Genomic DNA, 20468 nt, shown 5'->3' with positions numbered 1-20468 from the left:
AACACTAATGTCGCAACGTTTTCTTGAGTAATACATACTACCAAAGATGCTCTATACTACTATACTAAATTGAAAATACAAATATATTTCAGAAGGAATCTGTACAATTTTGCTCCATGTGGATTTCATCTTCTTGTGTTTGGACAGCTGCTGCTTCTGAATTGTTGAATGCCTCTGGCGCCTCCATGTGGTCGGGAGGAATAAAAAATAATAATAATAATACCTAAATCAATCAATTTAATATTAAAGACACCACATAAAAACCATACATAAAATATACAAGCAGATGTTATGACGTAAACAGAGAAGCAATGATATGTGACTAAGATCAAACATCTACTTCTTCATCTACTTCTTCACGATTAGAAAAACATACAGGGTAACACTTTATATTAATATATTATTTATATATACAGTATATACTGTATTTATTAAGAAGTGTATTGCTCACAGAACGGACCGGGAATCGAACCCGCAACCTTTTGGCTGTATTCAGTCTCATAAAAAAGGAATCCAGTTCAGATCAGGTTCCTCCTCCAGTAAAGGATTCTGGTCCGTTGGTCACATGAAAAGGTTAGCTAACGCTTCAGTTTAGCAGCTGAAACAGTTAGCTTCAGGTTAGCTTCAGGTTTTGCTCACAGTTCAATAAATGAATACTCAGAGCAAGTTATTTATATTTTAAGACGTGTTTATTTCACAAAATGTCCTGAGAGCAGACTGACTGAAACTCTGTGCCAACCTTCTACCAATTATTATTTTCAAATTTAAATACAGAAACAGACACGCAAAGTTTTTGCAGAGCCATCGTTTGTTTAATATCTTTTTAAAAACATTTTCTTCTGGATAAATATAAAGTACATAACAGTAATTCCCTAAAGCAGTTAGTGCTGAAACAATTAGTCGATTAATTGATTAGTTGATCAACAGAAATTTCAGTCATTTTAAGTAAAAATACCAAACAATTTCTGGTTCCAGCTTCTCAGATTTTCTGCTTTTCTGTTTCATCTCATTATTAAATGAATCCTTTGTGTTTTTGGCTGCTGGTCAGACTGAGGAAGAAACCTGAAGAATCACTTTGGACTCTGAACTGAGATGGACATTTGTCTTTATTTTAGACATTTTATAGACAAAATGATGAATCAAGTAATTGGAAAAATAATCGTTAATTAATCGACTTCTCCATAGGGAATTTAATATCAAATCTACTACAGGACACAGTGATTCCATTTTCATATAAAAACATGTTTTTATTATTACAATGTTTTATTGCATAGTGCATTATGCTGTTAATTTTAAGTAATGTTTTAGTGTTTGTCAAGAGGAAAATCTGTGACAATCTGTGAGTCCTAGTAGGTCAGAGCCGCGAGCGTTACCTGGAGAGAGCGTGAAAACAAGCTGGCCAAATAAACGTTACAATTTTTCTTTCTTTAATTCATTTAATGTTATGTGACAGAATGAGCTCCAGTGAGGTTAACATTAAAGTAAGAACTGACAAATTTACCAATCAAAATATACTATGAAAACACCCAAAACATCAGCTAGTAAACCAAATAACAAATTATCGTCGGTGTCACTGCCAAAGTAGAACGTATTTGAAACTCAGGCTTCAAAAACTAAAGTGTGTTTCCATCTGCTGCAATACAAACATGCTGCAGGTTTTATGGTTTGTCTCCAGTGAACGCTCACGCTCTCGTGCGCTGCTCTGACCAACCTGACTCTTCCTCGTTCACAGTTTCCTTGATGTAGACTGGGACGAGCCGCAGGAAGACGGAGACCTGCACACTGGTCCCGGTGAGGAGAGTTCAGTCTGTAGTGTGAAGTAACAGCTTAGCGGTCTGACAGGGAACGAGCGCTGTGGGACGCCGCTTTTCCAGTTCGAACGTGTCGTTCAATCCCAACTCCAAAATGAAATTCCTGTAATCCCCGTGCTGAGCAACATTTGGTTGTGCAAAATGAACTGAACTGACCTGTGCTGACTGCTTTCTGCACGGTTACTGTGGTTATGAGTAAGACTGACAGGGAAACAGACGTCAACACGTACCAGCACCTCAGGAAGCTGCTAGCTTCCCGCACGTCGTTCAATCCCAGTTCCGAGCTGAAAGAACCAGCGCACCAGAAGTTCGCAGCCAGCTGCCGAACTTCCACAAGATCACCAAACATCAGCACCATCTACTCCTGTATTTATTCTGTAAACGTCTCTACTTATCTTGCTAATAACACTCCAAAGTGTTTTTCTCGGCGGCGGTACCGTCGGCCACGGAGCAGCGCTCAGGCCGCTCTGGGCTCCGGGGTAAGTAGACGGCGGCCTTGCGTTCGTCGTAGCGCTCGATGTGTTTCAGATGGATGACCATGTGCAGGGCGTAGGCCAGCACCAGCAGGAGGATGAGCGAGGTGACGAGGCCCATCAGGATGGCCGGCGTCAGGAAGGTGGCGCAGTCGCTGGCCGTCGAAAACCTACCAGAGGCAACGTCGAACGCCTGAATCTGAGGGAGGAACAGAAACATTTTGGAAAGAATTGAGAGAACAGAATAAGTAACAGGAGATCGACCAACAGAACGACACAGTTAAAAAATGACAAATCCCCGCGCGACGGAACAATGTTTTTTTAGGCTGCTGGCAAGTGCAGGAAAAACCGCTGTTGCAAAGTATCGATTCTTGCCACACAAAGGAAAAAGTTCCTTTATGTTACATGAGATAAAAAGTTTTAGGAGCTTGTAAACTTTTTATCTCATGTAAAATAAAGGAACTTTTTCTAGAGACTTGGTGTGCAGCAACAATCAATACTTTGCAAGAGTTCAACCAATTAGTATTTTTGAAGGCTGATACCAATACCGATATTTTTTGGACATATTTGTGTCGATATTCAGTAGCTTTAAGTTTCACCATTTTCATGCAGAGAAATTCAGAAGTAATCACTGTTTCCCCACAATTTTATGCTTGTCAGGGTGAAAAAGGCTCTGAAACATTTAGGGCACAAACATAGTTTAATTACACGTACGCAAGATGCCTCCTGTGCGTATCCTGCGGTCGTTCGGAGCGCTCTTTGTGCACGTCCTCAAAAATTAACGCTACGTGTCCGTAGGGTGCAACACCCACATAAACCACAGGGGCAGTAGAGGCAGTAACCACAGTTTTATGCCCAGTGACTTGACAGATTCTGGGACAGATGGCAGAATCATTTGAAGAGAAGCTGACAGAACAGAACCCTCTCCTGCCCCCTAGTGGACATCTGGTGGATATACCTTTTAAACGTTCAGTCGGACAAAAATTACGCCGACGAGTATGTGAACAATTCTGTTCGGAACGCAACAACTTTGCATATGTGTTGGGTAATAAAATTGAAGTATGTTTGTGCCTTAAGGCCCTGACACACCAAACCGACATCAAAGAACCAGCGGCGACGAAAGCCGACTGTTGCACTTGAACACACCGCAAAGACTACAGCCAACGGCCAACTAGCACATACGTTCTGCGCCTGCGTGAGGGGAAATAACTCTCCATACCAGCAGGTGGTGGTAGTCTGTATTCGTCATTCAAAAAGGGAAACCGGACGACCTAGGACTGCGGATATACAAACCGTAAACAAAGCAGCATTTGCTTACCATTTTCACACCACTCTCGCTCATCACAGACGGTTTCGCTACTTCTAATCGAGAATATGTCTGATAAGAAGTTGCAAATGGCACTGGTGTTGTCAGCCCTTGGTCTTTGGAGAAGAGCCTTCTGTGTGTGCCCTCTTGACTTCGTCGTTCGCTTGCTTTCCTCACTTCCGTTTCTCTTATCGTGGCAATCAGAGTGATCTCTCTCACCGACGGGCTCCGCCGCCGATTCAACACGCTCAATCGGCCGAAAAGCCGCCGACGGGGGTCCGACTAGTGCCAACGGTGCGGGACACACCGCAAAAACTAGGGACAGCGACGCTTACCGACGGCCCGACATTGGTGTGTCAGGGCCATGTTGGTGTGTTAGACCATCATGGGACAGGTAGACAACCAGGCAGACAGACAGACAGACAGACAGACAGACAGACAGACAGGCAGACAGACAGACAGGCAGACAGACAGACAGACAGACAGACAGACAGGTACCTGGAAGTCGGTGAAGCTGACGGTCCAGCGGCGGGCGCGCTCGCTGCTGGGCTGCAGCAGGCCGCTGCGGCGCTGCAGGCTGCTGACGTGCAGGCAGTGGTAGGAGGAGGAGGAGGGAGCGAACAGCTCGCTGGCGTTGAACGCAGCCTCTTCAGAAACGTTGTAGAGCAGAGAGACGCCGTCCACCGAGAACCAGCGCTGACCCGAAGACTCGTAGAAACTACTGGACAGCTGCAGTCTGGACAGCAGAGGAGACAAAAGCTGTTGCAGACCGTTCCCTGTTTCAGAGATGGTGGACTATATTGTGTGTCCGCCATTTTGTATTGTGTCCGAATTCTAAACGGTTAATTTGATTCACTATACAGTTCACTATAAAATGCCCACAATGCACTGCAAACTGTAGTGAACAGACAGTGTACCCTACAGTTTCTCCTGTATACCACAATGCAATGTGATCATGTCTTACCAAAGAAGAAGAAGAGTCGGCCAGAAAGCTAATAGGGTTTACCTTTAAGCTAGCTAACATGTTAGCTAATAGAAGTTGGTCTATTTATTTGACAGTGTTGGCGAATCAACAAAAGAAGTATTAGGCTGCGTTTGTTTCCCAACTGCCAGCGCCGTTTTTTCATTAAAAGTAACGCCGTTCCCTTCCTGTTCTCCATCACTGCAGATGGTTCTCCAGCTTTTATCACATTAGCAGATATTTGATATTTTTCCTTCGTCTCAGTTGTTATTCAAAGTAAATATTCTGAAACAAACTCTAAACTCTAAATATTACGAGTTCCTCCCAGTAAAGAAGAGACTTGACTGGGCTGTGATTGACAGGAGGCGGGGCCTAACGGAACCACAGAGAACGATAGCTATTGGTTGAAAGATTTATTTTGGAGAACAGCAGAAATGTTTTAAATAGAATAATGTAAATAGAAGCTGTACGCAGACAGAAATACACAGAGAAAGACAGAAAGGTAGATGGCATCTAATTCACTGTCTCTATGTTACACACCATTGCATTATACTGATTATATTATCATTAAAAAGTAATTATATCTTAGCTGGCAGGCAGACAGACGACATGTCGAACCTTATGGACAGGCCCCTCAAATCTTCCACGTCTCCAAACCTCATGACCAGCCTGGCGAAGACAGACAGACAGACAGTCAGTCAGACAGACAGACAGAGAGTGAGACAGAATGATAAAACATGACATCTCACAGTCAGCCAGCCTGATGCTTGGTTCAGGGCCTGATCATACTGAATCCTCTTGAAATCCACTGTATTCCTGTATTCGCGCCTGCTGCTAGTCTGTGCGCTTTGCCTTGCACATTCCAAGAAGTTTTTAGGCATGTCGCACTAAGAGAAAAAGGTTAAAATATAATATATAAAACAGCGGCACCGTTGGTTGCTTAGCCAATCAGATAAAAGAAGAGACGGGTCATAAATCATTTCACTACCGATAACTTCCAGTTTATACAAACTGTCAGTGACAGTCAGACAGTCAGACAGACAGTCAGACAGACAGACAGTCAGTTAGTCAGTCAGACAGTCAGTTAGTCAGTCAGACAGACAGACAGTCAGTTAGTCAGTCAGTCAGACAGTCAGTTAGTCAGTCAGACAGTCAGTCAGTTAGTCAGTCAGTCAGACAGTCAGTTAGTCAGTCAGACAGTCAGTTAGTCAGTCAGACAGTCAGTTAGTCAGTCAGACAGTCAGTCAGTCAGTCAGACAGTCAGTCAGTCAGTCAGTCAGACAGTCAGTCAGACAGTCAGTTAGTCAGTCAGACAGTCAGTCAGACAGACAGGCAGACAGACAGTTAGTCAGTCAGTCAGTCAGACAGTCAGTTAGTCAGTCAGACAGACAGTCAGACAGACAGGCAGACAGACAGTTAGTCAGTCAGTCAGTCAGACAGTCAGTTAGTCAGTCAGTCAGACAGTCAGTCAGACAGTCAGTTAGTCAGTCAGACAGACAGTCAGACAGACAGGCAGACAGACAGTTAGTCAGTCAGTCAGTCAGACAGTCAGACAGACAGGCAGTCAGACAGACAGGTCGTACGTGGCCCGGTCCTTGCTGCAGACGGAGCCTCTGGTGTCGAGGTGCGGAGCGGAGGCGGCCCGGCTCAGGTCCAGCTGCTTCTGGCTCAGGTAGCGGATCCACAGCTTCCTGACCCGGAACAGGATGCAGGGCTTCCCATTGGACAACACCTGGGGGGGGGGGGGGGGGGGGAGACATTAGTGTTGTTTCTATTAGTATGGATTTAACTGATCATTTTCATATTTAATACCTTGGACTGACGACTGACGATTCCCTGCTAGTCTTTAGTGCTTGTGTCGACATGCTTCCTAAATTCGTGACTCCAGGCGGGAGATAACAGAGCCGCAAAAAATTCCCACATATACAACTGTGAACGCCTCTTCCCCAGCCGGCGAGTCGTCTTTACAGAACATCTGACATGCATCGAACGCAGCATCAGAGCAGTTAAAATTACATCATTCTAGTCTGATACTGCGATATACACAAGTTTCAGCCAATGGGTAATCAGAAATCGGATGCAGGAAGGTCCCACTGCAGTGTGAGTTACCGTTTTAATCACATTTTGGGTTCAACTGTTGGAGATTATGCTGGCCGTGTGTGTGTGTGTGTGTGTGTGTGTGTGTGTGTGTGTGTGTGGGACAGCGGCCCCCAGCTAACTGCAGCTACATCAAGCTCTACAGTAAAGCAAGTGATGAATGAATCAATCGTCATGATGGCAAAAACTAAGGTAATAAGGTAATTAGGTAATAAGGTAATAAGGCCCAGGGGGAAAATAAGCAGAAGGATGTTTTAAGCGTGTGGAGGGGAGCGGTCGGACGGGGGAGCGGTCGGACGGGGGAGCGGTCGGACGGGGGAGCGGTCGGACGGGGGAACGGTCGGACGGGGGAGCGGTCGGTCGGACGGGGGAGCGGGCGGTCGGACGGGGGAGCGGGCGGACGGGGGAGCGGTCGGTCGGACGGGGGAGCGGGCGGACGGGGGAGCGGTCGGTCGGACGGGGGAGCGGGCGGTCGGACGGGGGAGCGGTCGGTCGGACGGGGGAGCGGGCGCTCAGACGTGGGAGCGGTCGGTCGGACGGGGGAGCGGTCGGACGGGGGAACGGTCGGTCGGACGGGGGAGCGGGCGGTCGGACGGGGGAGCGGTCGGACGTGGGAGCGGTCGGACGGGGGAGCGGTCGGACGGGGGAGCGGACGGGCGGACGGGGGAGCGGTCGGACGGGGGAGCGGTCGGACGGGGGAGCGGGCGGACGGGCGGACGGGGGAGCGGGCGGACGGGCGGACGGGGGAACGGTCGGACGGGGGAGCGGGGGGAGCGGGCGGGGGAGCGGGCGGACGGGGGAACGGTCGGACGGGGGAGCGGGCGGACGGGGGAGCGGGCGGACGGGCGGACGGGGGAGCGGGCGGACGGGCGGACGGGGGAGCGGGCGGACGGGCGGACGGGGGAGCGGGCGGACGGGCGGACGGGGGAGCGGGCGGACGGGCGGATGGGGGAGCGGGCGGACGGGGGAGCGGGACTGAGTCAGCTTGTTGTGGTGTGGCTGTAGATCACCGGAAAGCCCTCTAGCCATGTAACAAGACATTTGGGAGTTCACTATTGAGTGTGTGTGTGTGTGTGTGTGTGTGTGTGTGTGTGTGTCGGTCGGACGGGGGAGACGGCGCCCCGCAGTACGCCACCTGCAGGGGAGGGAAGGGAACTGCAGCTCCGGCCGTCTGAAGCAACTTCCTCCTCCATCTGTCTGGAGAATGGAGAGGAGGCCAGCCATAAGGCTGAGAGAGAGAGAGAGAGGGGGGGGGGGGGGAGAGAGAGAGTGAGAATAATAATCTTAGCAGTGGTGTTCCTCATATCTCTGCACATGAACTGGAACATATTTCTGAACACATTTCTGTAAACTTTTTGAGAAATCCTGCAGACAGACAGACAGACAGACAGACAGACAGACAGACAGACAGACAGGCAGTCCTGTCTGTCTGTCTGTCTGATGACTGGAATGACGGCTGCTGAGTGAAGTTTACCTGCAGCAGTCGTCTGAACGGATGGTCAGCAGGTAGAAAACCCTCCTCCCTCCTCATCCCTCCATCACCCTGCTCTATCCCTTCATCTGGAGAGAGAGAGAGACCTGGACAGAAGTAGACAAGACAGCTATAAAGCACCATTGAATTGAATTGAATTGGCAGAGAGAGAGAGAGAGAGAGAGAGAGAGAGAGAGAGAGAGAGATAGACTCACCATGGACTGGAGAGACAGCAACACTGTAAACAGAAATGAGAGGAGGATCAATAAACGAGTGAAATGAACTTTTAATCTTGTGTGTCTTCTGTTTTTATCTTATTTGTTTTTTATTTTATTATATTATCTCTAAACCATTGTTTTTCTTCTGAATGGGTTTCCCAACTTTTATTTACACCTTTATATATTTTACCATTCCTTGTTTTTATGCATTGTTTTTGTCAAGCACTTTGTAAACTGTTTTTTAGAAAAGTGACACATGGATAAAACTTTATCACTATTACACTTATTGTTGTTTTATTAGCATTAGCATTAGCATTAGTGGACTGTCCCTCCTGCCTCAGATTGGTTTAAATGGACAGTCATGTTCAGCTGTCTGACCTGCAGACTCTGTCACATTCACCAAGAACACGTCACAGACCCATTCGTTATTTAAATGAAACGTCGGAGTTCAACCGGGAAAACCTGGCGAATGAGAAACATCCTGCTGCCGCCGAGCCTCTGAGCAAGGCAGCAGACTGCGGGTCCTACTGCACAGCTGCCAGTGAGACCCAGCAACACACAGGACATACATATGATCTATACAGCTGTATGCAGGGAGTGACAATACTGAGTCAAAGAAATTATGAAAATATTTACAATATCAAAGTACAGAAAACATGAAAATATATGCAGTACGAAAATAATAGTATACATATATATATATATATATATATACACACATACTGTATACATACAGAAAGGGCAGAATGTGTGAGAGAGGATAGAAAGCAGGGATGACGTGCATCACAGGTGATGAACTGGTAGAGTACCCAGAATGCATCTGGGTCCACTGACCCAGCTGTTCACCCGGTGGGTTACATCTTGACCGTGACAGACACGGTGATCACTTTGGCACAGAGATGTATTGTTGTTGAGAGGACCCACTCTGACCCAGACATGCAGGATGTAAGATTACTGAGAGAATGAAATAACACTCTCGTAGAATAAAGGACGAAGATTTAATGTCAGAAAGCAGCTTAACTCCAGACAGCCGGCCTGATTGTTTTTAGATAATAACATACAACACATTCAATTTTGATATAAACCCTGAGCCCGTGGAGCCGGACAGGGAGGGCGAGCTGGGTTACAGGTTCAATAGAGGCTTTACAGTTGCATAACAAATCTGCTGCCAGCCAGGTGTGTCAGCCATGATGGAGGAACATGTAGAACTGTGTGTTAGTTAATAAAGTGTAAATCTGTAGAACTGTGTGTTAGTTAATAAAGTGTAAATCTGTAGAACTGTGTGTTAGTTAATAAAGTGTAAATCTGTAGCAAGCAGCTAGAAGCAGAGAGCAGCTGAGTCAGCTTGTTGTGGTGTGGCTGTAGATCACCTGAAAGCCCTCTAGCCATGTAACAAGACATTTGGGAGTTCACTATTGAGTGTGTGTGTGTGTGTGTGTATTGTGTATTGTGTAGGGGGTTAGAGCAGAGGATTGTGGGATTGTATTGATTGCACAATCATAAAGAGACACACACACAGGTCATTAAGGATGGAGCGGCTCTGAGCCAAGAAGAGATTTTTTTAGCTTCTCTCTCTCTACTTTCCCGTCAGCAGCTGCACACTGTAAAAAATAACACGCCATTACAGACAGACGGACAGACAGACAGACAGACAGACAGACAGACGGACAGACGGACAGACAGACAGACAGACAGACAGGTCGATATACCACAGTTATCATAAGTGCTGTGTATTTTCAGCATGGGAATGGAACTCTAATGGTACGTTCAGATTACGAGCGGCGAGTCTCCCTACAAGAAGACGTCATCAATGTCGTCATGAGTTTGTGTCCCATTATATATTCTTAAAGCTCCATATTCTCCACTTCCCAGTTTTATTTTGTGTCTTTCTGTCCATTCAGAGCTGTGTGTGTGGTGTCATGAACCAAAAACACTCTCAATCCATTTCTCCACGTTCATTTCCCAGCATCTCTCTGAGCCTTACCAAGAACAGGCCGTTTCTGTCTCCGTGTCTTTAAGGCTCATTAATATTAACGACCCTCCGTTCCGATTGGCTAACCGTTTCGAGAGCGAAACGTGAGACGCCGCGGCCCGGCGGCTACAGGTAGGGAAAACTCTCCGGTAATAAACGATGACGACCGCTCAACCGCTTTGAAAAAAACACTTTGTTAGTCTATTATTTCTTACAGAAATGATAATGAGCGAACCTTTGTGACGCCACAAAGTTACGGAAGTCCAAACGGCTCGTTTAGAGGCTCGCTTTTCTAATATGGATTGTGTGGATTTAGTTTTGATACTTTCACCATGTTTAGATACACATCCAACTCCTTTATCATCACAGAGGAGAGGGAGTCCTGCTTTACATGATATGGGACCTTTAATGTTATTTTTGTGGTGTTATCATGGGTATATGCAACATGTCCCTGGAGCGCCACCTGCTGCCCAGCTGGATGTCTGTCTTGCTGTATGCGTGCAGCCGGGTGATAAAGGGGAACTGGCTCACTGTGAGAATTAACATTTCTCCTCCATTCTCCAGTCAGACAGTGTGGTTCGCTAGCTGCTGCTGAACAGAAAAGGGGGATGGAAAATAATGAAACACACTCACTTTCTCACAAAAAAGTACAGGTTTGTATCATGGGTTTTTAAGGGATTTATTATAATTAAGGGATTAATTAAGGGTTTTTTTTTTATGCCTTTGCATAGGTTACAGGGTTATTAGTGAGTCATTAATGGGAAGTGTGCTGAATTTTTCATTATATCAGAAAGTAATCAGTCAAAATGAAGGGGGTGTTCAGGGGGGGTCGATGGGGTCTCCTACATTAATAACTCCCTCAACTCATTTGTATGTTTTCAACTCACATTATAGCAATTATAACTTATCACAAACCTCGTCATGCCCAGTCTAAACATTGGTTTACAGTTTGAGAAACGTAAAATCAGTGAAATAACGTTTTAGGAGAGAAAGGGGGGGGGGGGCTGCTGATTTTTTTTGACTGTTGGTAAAGCCTGCAGTGGCCTAGATACAGAGAAACCCCATCTGTAACACACTGAACACACTGAACACACTGATCACACTGATCACACTGATCACACTGAACACACTGAACACACTGAACACACTGATCACACTGATCACACTGAACACACTGATCACACTGATCACACTGAACACACTGATCACACTGAACACACTGATCACACTGAACACACTGAACACACTGAACACACTGATCACACTGAACACACTGATCACACTGAACACACTGATCACACTGAACACACTGAACACACTGATCACACTGATCACACTGATCACACTGATCACACTGAACACACTGATCACACTGATCACACTGAACACACTGATCACACTGATCACACTGAACACACTGATCACACTGAACACACTGATCACACTGAACACACTGAACACACTGAACACACTGATCACACTGAACACACTGATCACACTGATCACACTGAACACACTGATCAGCCTGTCGGGGGCTACAGAGGGCCTGGTGGGGGCTACAGAGGGCCTGGTGGGGGCTACAGAGGGCCTGGTGGGGCTACAGAGGGCCTGGTGGGGGCTACAGAGGGCCTGGTGGGGCTACAGAGGGCCTGGTGGGGGCTACAGAGGGCCTGGTGGGGGCTACAGAGGGCCTGGTGGGGGCTACAGAGGGCCTGGTGGGGCTACAGAGGGCCTGGTGGGGGCTACAGAGGGCCTGGTGGGGCTACAGTAGAAACAGAGCGGTAATCTGAGAGTTAAGCGTGTCAGAAGTCAGATTAGAGAAGCAGCAGGTCACATCAGCCTGGCAACAACACAACACACACTGGGTTAATACAGATCTCCACCCGCCATCTGCCAGCTTCTCCGCCTCAACACACACTATGTGAAGTCATCTACCGTTTGCAAAAAATTTACAATTTTACAAAATGACAGTAAAACACATTCTGGTTTGCATTTGAAATGATTGGCTGGAATGTAAACTAGACACAGACAGAAGTAAATGGGCTTAAACTCTAAATGACACGGCTATTCTCCTTTTCTTATGTTTGTTCTCAAATTTCTCTCAAATTTGTTGTTTTTGAGTATACAACCATTTTTCTTTTTTTTGTTTTTACCTGACTTTACCCTTAAATTTCCCCTTAAGTAGCTTCAAAGTTAGATTTTTTTTTTCCTAACTGTACAACAACATCACATCCATATTCTGTATCTGCTGTTCCAACTCTTTGTTGAAGCTCTAGCTGCTTATATTGAATGAAATATTCAAGACGCCATGTTTTTATGGCTGCACCATTACATCAAATGGATAAAATCTAGATGTTTATACATAATTTTATACATGTTTCCCTGTAATTCAGCCTGACATGTTTGGTGTCTTTGGAAAACTTGTTATCTTGACTAGAATTTAAAATAAAGTTCTGTGGGTTTGAACAAAGCTCGGCAGTGCGACCTGTGATTGTAATGATGGAGCCAGTTGGCGGGGGCGGCAGGGAAGAAGAGGCTAACTGATCAAGTTTATCCAATTGGCCTTAACCACGGTTAGAGTTTATCCAATGAGACGCTGTTAACCGACAGAACTGATCCTGACAGGAGACAAAGATTACCAAGGTCACGGGAGGTCTCACCGCTCCGCTTGACCAGACCGGATTAGCCTCTGAGCCAGCTGACGTCTGCAGCTGTGAGACCTGACTCTAATGAGTTGTTGTTTTTTTAACATTATTATGGGGAGCAAAGGTCAAGCAAAAACCACCAGAAATTTATGAGGAAGCAAAATCTAAAACTAACTAACACACACCAGGAGCGGCGGCGTTCCCTCTGCGTTCCCTGATCATTTATCACACTGACCAAACCAGAAAAACCTCCACCAACGCCGAGCATATTCTCCACCCAAACACATCACTCCTGTCACTTCAGCTTTATTAAATTAAACTGATTTCTTGGCCTTGGGCTTCAGTTGCTTTGATAGTTTTGACTAGAAAACAATGATCATCTAATGTTGGAAATCCCAGATCCAGATCAACTCCAAAAATCTAATCAGTTGTTGTTCTGTGATCTGCCCACCAATGGGTTTCGGTGGTAAATTAAATTAGTTAAAAGCGTGTTCTGGTCAGTTCCAGTGTGAATGTGTCTGTCGACTTCCCCTGTATATAAAGTGTATAAATGTGTTCCTGTTCTCTCTGTGTTGAGGTTAATGTGTTGGTGGCTTTTTCCCCCGCTGCAGGCTGTGTAGTAGGAGGTGAGCTGTCGGTCCTGCAGAGGTCAGAGGTCACAGAGCCGCTGCTGCCAACTCCAAGTAGCTTTTGGCTGCTCAAAAAAAATTGCTAGAAGTCTGTAGATGACATAATTTGACGCTAATTTCCACCCTAACCCTTCAGATTAGACATGCAAGGAGCACAAATTTTCCGTACATCGGCATCATCAACAAATTGTTTCCCATTGTCGGGAACGGGCAGAAGTGCCTCTTTGACGAGTGTTTTTGTAATCGTGTCTCGAGGTAATAAATGACCGTGTCGACAAGTCTTCTGCAGCGTGTGTTTTTCCCCAGCGGCTTTCCGTACCGATGCAGCCGCTGCTAACATGAGAAGAGCCGAGGTGCTTCCAGTGCTGCTGACTCCTGCACGTTTCTGCATGTGCCCAAACGCTGACTCGTGATATAAAATAAAACTAAAATCGCATCATGAGTCACGAGTGTGCGGCTTCCCCCTTCTTCCAAGCAATATTACAAAACAACATCCAACGCAGAAGTGGACACGCTCTACCAAACTTCGAAATATCGATATGATTCTTTTCTCTCACTCGTTTTTCCTTTTTTTTTTTGGTCTTCTTTTTGTTTTGTTCACATTTTTTGTCTGAATGTTTGCTACTGTTTAGTATTGTCTTGTTAAATTTGAAAAACCAAAATAAAATATTCCAAAAAAAACCCCAAACAGAAATATCACAAACAGAAGAAATACTTTTCATTCTGGTCTATACTACAACTAATATCTGTGTGATTTTCATCTCTTCTCTGCTGAATTAATTTCATGAAGCTCTCTCTCTCTCTCTCTCTCTCTCTCCCTCTGTTCCAATAGTCTTTCAATGTCCTGGCAGTAAACCATCATCACACCTCCTTTCTGCATCCCCCTGTCTTCTTCTCCTCCTCCTGTTTACTATTCTCTCTCTCTCTCTCTCTCTCTCTCTCTCTCAGTTAAATTCAATTCACTTCTCTTCACTGTGTTTTATTGGCAACAAAGGAAAGAGCAATATATTTCTGTGTCTCTTTCTATCTCTCCCCCTCTCATTGTACCAATATTGCCAAAGCATCAAGGTAAAAGATGATCTCTCTCTCTCTCCCTCCCTCTCTGTCTCTCTCTCTCTCTCTACCTACCTGTCAGCAGGCTCTCGGTCGAGGCAGGTAGACGGCTGCAGACGGAGGAGGAGAGCGAGGAGGAGGAGGAGGAGGCGGCAGCAGCGTTTCCACAGTGAAGCCATCGCTACGGCGACCAGACGATGCCAACACAACCATACATGCGCTCACACACACACACACACACACTCTCTCTCTGTCAGTATCTCACTTTCTCATGCTCTCTCTGTCTTTCTTTCAATGCTGCTCTCTTTTTTCTCTGTCAATCCTTCTCTCTCTCTATCAGTGCTGCTCTTCCTCACTTTCTCTCTGTCAGTCCCTTTGTCTCTCTCTCTCTATCAATCCCTCTCTCTCTCATAATCTGCCCCCCCCCCCCCCCCCCACATGCCTAAGCCTTTCTGACGGACTGGTGAATCAGCCAATCAGGAGAGGGGAGGGAGGAAGTGGGATAGCCACGCCCACTGATTTAAGAGCTTTCCCCTTGTTCGAGTTTCTCTCTCTCTCTCTCTCTCACACACACACACATACACACACACACGCACACACACCACACACAGACACACTCCTAATCGGAAGCCCCAAACAAATTGAAACTGAATAATTTATTACTGCCATGAAAAATCTAAACCCTGCGATGTGTTTCCAGTCAGAAGCTCCTGCTGTACAATACATTAAAACTGCTGCTTTCACTAATATAATACATCATGTTGAACAGCATGTGTACTGCAGTTTACAGAAATGAGAAGGAATTATACAGGAAATTGCATAATGATAAAAAAATATATATTGTCAAATAGACTCAATTTTTTGTTCTGTTTATTAAGGGTTCAAATATGTTTTTGCTAATTCCTGTTGCGCTTGTTAAAGCAAGAGCTTAAAAACTCATTAGGTACACAACGTACTTATAACAATGATTAGTCCAAAGGCGGCGCCTTCCAAACATAGAATTAGAAAAAAAAAAAAAAAATGTTGGCCTAGAGAGCTGCAATTTCAGCTAAAGTGAGATAAATCCTTTGAACATGTTACGTGCCACCAGTTCTGAAGTCACCTCCCTCTGTTTATAATAAAAACAAACTGAGTTTTTCCTGTAGCATTGTCCTCCTAGACTGTAAGTTGCTGGGAAAAAATTCTGATTTCTGAAATTGTCATACCTTCATTAGTAAAAATATCAACAATTGTAACGATATTTCAAAAACTGAGCGTACAGTGAGTACATCAAAATGTCCAGCTGCACCTGGTCCGATGACTTGAGTGTTAAACGTTCATCAGTCTTCACTAAACTAATGAATAATACTGTCAATACTCTCAAGATGATGTAATCGATTAATGGGGAGCTCTATTAGAGTTTAAAACCTTTCATGGGTTGCAGTATCAGAAAAATTGTCCAACCCATTGAGTCATTACAAGCCAATCAGTGTTGTAAGTGTGGATGATCATGACCTGTATGGTGTTAAACATTATGTTGAAACAAAATAAGTGATCACAGACAATGCGGAGAACCGAGCTATACCCTGTGGTATAGAGTGTACGGCAGCCATGTTTGTGAAAAGGGGGGTATTATAAAGATATCACTGAAATATCCAGAACATGAGTTTCAGAGAATGTAGCACTACTACTTATTATGCAAGTAATTATTACTAACAAAGAACAACACTGCCATCTAGTGTTGGTGGTCAACACAGAATCACCAACAGAGAACTATCATGTGGCATCATGTGCTCAACAGACAGAGGAACCCATTCTAACGAGGAACGATCAGCAGATCGTCTCGTTAAGTCCTGCTGTTTCAGCACATGCTCAGTATCTCTTAGTCAGCAGAACCTAGATATGATGACAACGCTGCTGAAATTAGTAAATGTGAACAAATTTCCCTTTCAACTTAATTCTTTATTGGCTTTAGAGGCAAAGTTTTTCCAAAGTAATTGAAAATAATAAATAAATAATCAATTACAATGTTACAATTACAATGCTAACATACATAATCAGTAATTTACATTTTACATTTTAAGCATTTAGTTGATTGTCTTATGTAGTGACATAGAGTGCATGAGTAGACATTACATGAAGTCCAAATCCAAAATGAGATTTCCACCATTTAACAAAGTGACACCTGCTCTGACAAAATGATTGATAGTGCAGAATTAAAATGATGATGTTACTTTTTAAAGGACACTAACTGAAGTCCTTGGTTGACAAAATGAAAAGTTTTACAGACAATATTGTCTGTATGTTGGAGATGTTGAATGACAAATTCTGAGGTTCTGATTTATTTTCCCAAATGGATAGAAAGCGTTTTGGAAATGAAGAGTCCAGCTGAGCCATACAGAGCTCTGTTGCTGTAAACATTAGAGTCAGTCCAGAATCTGCTGGAGTTTAAATGATTTAACTACAAAGAGGAGACTAGTTACAGTGGAGAGAAACTCTGAGAACTTGGAATAAAGGAAGATAAAATACAATTTAACACTAAAAATGAAGAACCAAATAAGGATGAAGGAGGAAGTTTTACCTGCAGTCTAAATAAAGAGAAAATTCAGTTGAACAAAGTAGAGCTTGTCAAGTTTGGGGTGATGCAGTCGAGGAAACTCAGACTTCTTATAGAACTGCTGCTCTTCTTGTGTAGTCAGTCAAACAAACAAGAGCATCGCCTGACCTCCTGACCTCCTGACCTCCTGACCTCCTGACCTCCTGACCTCCTGACCTCGAGACAGAGATAACTTCTCACACTAGAACAAAGACAGACTGTGAGGAATTCGGGGCGGAAAGTATGAAACTGCTTGACCAAGACAAGGCTAATGAGTGTACAGAGTTTTACTATACTACTATACTACTAAGTATATTGCTGTCTTTATAGATGTCACCATGACGGCTATATCATGAGGACGACATGGGCACATCTTGATGACATCACAGATTAGAGATATGGTTATATAATGAATCCTTAAAATGAGTGGTGTTCCCCTTAATCAGACAGATGGCTTAGGTACATGAAGTCATCATCTTCATCACTATAAGCATCACCATCATCATAATGATAATAATACCTATCTCTATCATCATCAGAATCATCATCTTCTTCGTGTCTGTGCTGTTCCACGGTAACAGAGAGCTTCACTGGTAAAATCTTCAGAGGGAGTTTATCCCAAGTGTCAGTGAATGGAAACAGCCTGTCAGTGAAAGTGTGTGTGAAGGTGTGTATGTGTGTGTTAGTATCAGGATCAGAGAATGACAGTTTTCCTCTGTTCCAGTCCAGATGCAGTCTGATCCTCTGGAGCTTCTTCTTCACTGGGAGAACAGTGCCTGGATCTGATGAGGAGCGTACTGTGTATTTACCATCATAGAACCCTATTTTCCATAATCCAGACTGTATGCGTCTCTTCCTCTGGACAGACTCTGCTAACACACCCAGTTCCCAGCCTGTATTTTCTCCAACCTCAACATCCCAGCTGTGAGTTCCTGAGTTAAAGCCCTCAGATCCCAGGACAGAGCGGCAGTAGTCAAACCTCTCTGGATTGTAAGGAAGCTTCTGTCTTTTTACATATCTCACACTGGTCAGATCTTCAGACAGGATGAGTTCTGGATTGGCAGTGTTGGGGTCCAGAATCACAGGAGTGTAGGAGACCATCTCCTTCATCTTGTCCCAGACTGTGAAGCTCAGGTTGCCCAGGTGTTTGGCCTCGTCTATCAGAGCTCCTGAGACCAGCTGTGGATCCTCCAGCAGGGGGCGCTGGACTCTTTCCACTGTAGCCTTGTAGTTCTGCAGGAACGAGACGTCTTCAGCTCTCAGCTCCTTCTCTATGGCTCTGACTGTGTCTGAAAGAGCTGCTATCTCTCTGCTCAGACCCTCGATCTTCTCCTTCATCATCTGACTCCTCTGCTCCTCTTCCTCCCTCAGTGCAGCGATCCTGGCCTCCTCTTCCTCTTGTAGAAACTGGTGAAGCTTCTTAAAATCCTCCTTAATCTTCCTCTCTGTGCGTCGGGCCTGGACCTTAATGTGTTCTGCTGTTTGATCACAGTTTCCTTTAACTTGATTAAAGAGCTTCAGTTTCTCCTGTAAGGGCTTCAGTGATTTCTGGAGTTCCTCCTTGTGATGCCGTGCAGCTTCATCGATGGGTCTGAATCTGTGGTTGGTGTGTTTTTCTGAATCTCGATAGACAACACACACTGGCTGCTGATGGTTCAGACAGAAGAGCTTGAGTTTCTCAGAGTGCAGACTGCAGAGAAGCTCAGACTCTGCTGAAGCTCTCTGATCTCTCTCCAGTAAGAAAGCCTCACACAGGTTCTTTAATGCCAAGTTAATAGGTGGTTTACTCCTTGAAGATCTTCTCTTACAAACTGGACACTCATGTATTTGTTTCTCTGTCCACCAGCTCTGCAGACAGGCTTTACAGAAGCTGTGGCTACATGACAGGAGGACAGGATCTTTAAAGATGTCATGGCAGACGGGACAGGAGAGATCCTCCTCTGATCTAGAAGCCATTTTCTCTCTGAGTGAAGTTTAAAACACACCAGGCAGACAGCTCAAACAGGAAGTCAGTCAGTTGTGATACCACTCCCTCCTCTAGAAATTCCCTGAAAGTTCCCTGAAAGTTATTTTCACTTTGAGTCGTGGTTCTTCTAAAACTCACATTCAGTGTGTGGAGTCAGCAGCAGGTTGAAATGGCAGTATTCCCAGTATTCCCAGTATTCCCTCCTGTAGCTGTCCTCCCTCAGTGGAAGTCGTGGGTTTGGTCTGAAGGTGAATCTTATCGTCTGTCTCTCGGTGTGTCTCTTCTCAGTGAGGAGAGGAAGAACAACAACCACTGTTTCCTGGTTTGTCTCAGTTGAGTCAGCAAAGGGGTGGAGCTTTGTCAGACCAGGGCTGAGTTCCTAAGTCTCTTTTTAGACACACGCACAATATAACAATATAAAACTGCTGCACAAATAATAATAATTCAGTCAGGACCACTTGACTATTCTAATCTAATCTTATTTATTTATATCACCCTTTATCACAAGCATTTCTCAAAGGGCTTTACATAGCATCACATACAGTACATGTCATATACATACTACATCACATATGCATACTACATATACTGTATATACACATCATATACATCCTATACTCCGTCATATACATACTTCATATACATCATTAACTACATCATATACGTACATACTATACATCACATACTATGTCATATACATAATTTTATACATCATATACCATACTACACACAAACACACTCGTGAGGTTTAGGGTCTTCAGTTCACCTGACCTGCATGTCTTTGCACTCGTCATAAAGTTAAAACCATTATTGTACTAATGGTTATACAGTTGTATTTGGCAGTACAGGTTCTGCTCTCTAGGATACTCCCCATCTGTTTCCACCTCATTCTGACGGTCACTGCGGGCTTAAATTGGATGATAGCCTTTGTTCCACCTATCTTCGAGACCATATATCAACAATGTCATGCCCATGACCCTAGGCGGCACCTCCCACTGTATGAAAGCGGGGTTAAGTTCCGGCTCCTCTTCCAGGGAGGACGTGAACGTCTGAGTTTTCACCTTTCAGTTCATCACCTGTACGGTGCAGGTACCTTGTGTCCCTGTGAATTGTGGTGGCTTATCATAGAATTGTGTTAGTTAATTGTGGTCCCTCTTCTAGCTGGAAGATAACCACTTGGCTGTTTGTGGCAGCTAGCCAGCTGTTGCTAATTGCTAGCTTGTTGCTAGGCTGTGTATTCTGTAATGCTAATTGTTAGCTTGTTGCTAGGCTGTGTATTCTGTAATGCTAA

General features: G+C 44.8%; 2 protein-coding genes across 3 annotated transcripts; both read right to left on the bottom strand.

Moving 5' to 3' along the window:
• Window positions 1-1682: 1682 nt before the first annotated feature.
• LOC139911875 (V-type proton ATPase subunit S1-like) lies at window positions 1683-8179 on the bottom strand. The gene is made up of 8 exons (XM_078283626.1): window positions 8123-8179; window positions 7784-7876; window positions 6135-6283; window positions 5170-5220; window positions 4089-4326; window positions 2249-2483; window positions 2042-2138; window positions 1683-1782 (listed from the first exon to the last, which is right to left on the bottom strand). The coding sequence occupies exons 1-8, from the start codon at window positions 8177-8179 to the stop codon at window positions 1683-1685; spliced, it is 1020 nt and encodes a 339-aa protein (XP_078139752.1).
• Window positions 8180-17558: 9379 nt separating this feature from the next.
• On the bottom strand, window positions 17559-19443 carry LOC139911874 (E3 ubiquitin-protein ligase TRIM39-like). 2 transcript variants are annotated; one of them, XM_078283674.1, is made up of 2 exons: window positions 18999-19443; window positions 17559-18929 (listed from the first exon to the last, which is right to left on the bottom strand). In XM_078283674.1, the coding sequence occupies exons 1-2, from the start codon at window positions 19165-19167 to the stop codon at window positions 17650-17652; spliced, it is 1449 nt and encodes a 482-aa protein (XP_078139800.1). In that variant the 5' UTR covers window positions 19168-19443; the 3' UTR covers window positions 17559-17649. The 2 variants fall into 2 exon arrangements, with proteins under 2 accessions (XP_078139800.1, XP_071755578.2); XM_071899477.2 differs by having other exon boundaries at window positions 17559-19443.
• Between the last annotated feature and the right edge of the window lie 1025 nt (window positions 19444-20468).

The sequence above is a fragment of the Centroberyx gerrardi genome, chromosome 5 (genome assembly GCF_048128805.1).
Source record: "Centroberyx gerrardi isolate f3 chromosome 5, fCenGer3.hap1.cur.20231027, whole genome shotgun sequence".
NCBI lineage: Eukaryota > Metazoa > Chordata > Actinopteri > Beryciformes > Berycidae > Centroberyx > Centroberyx gerrardi.
This window is presented reverse-complemented; position numbering and strand designations above follow the sequence as displayed.

Coding starts and splice junctions, on each gene's coding strand:
- LOC139911875 (XM_078283626.1), bottom strand. CDS start 8,179: ATGAGGAGGGAGGAGGGTTTTCTACCTGCTGACCATCCGTTCAGACGA. Junction 7,877..8,122: donor CGTTCAGACGACTGCTGCAG/GTAAACTTCACT, acceptor TCTCTCTCTCAG/CCTTATGGCTGGCCTCCTCT. Junction 6,284..7,783: donor TTCCCTTCCCTCCCCTGCAG/GTGGCGTACTGC, acceptor CCCCCCCCCCAG/GTGTTGTCCAATGGGAAGCC.
- LOC139911874 (XM_071899477.2), bottom strand. CDS start 19,167: ATGGCTTCTAGATCAGAGGAGGATCTCTCCTGTCCCGTCTGCCATGAC.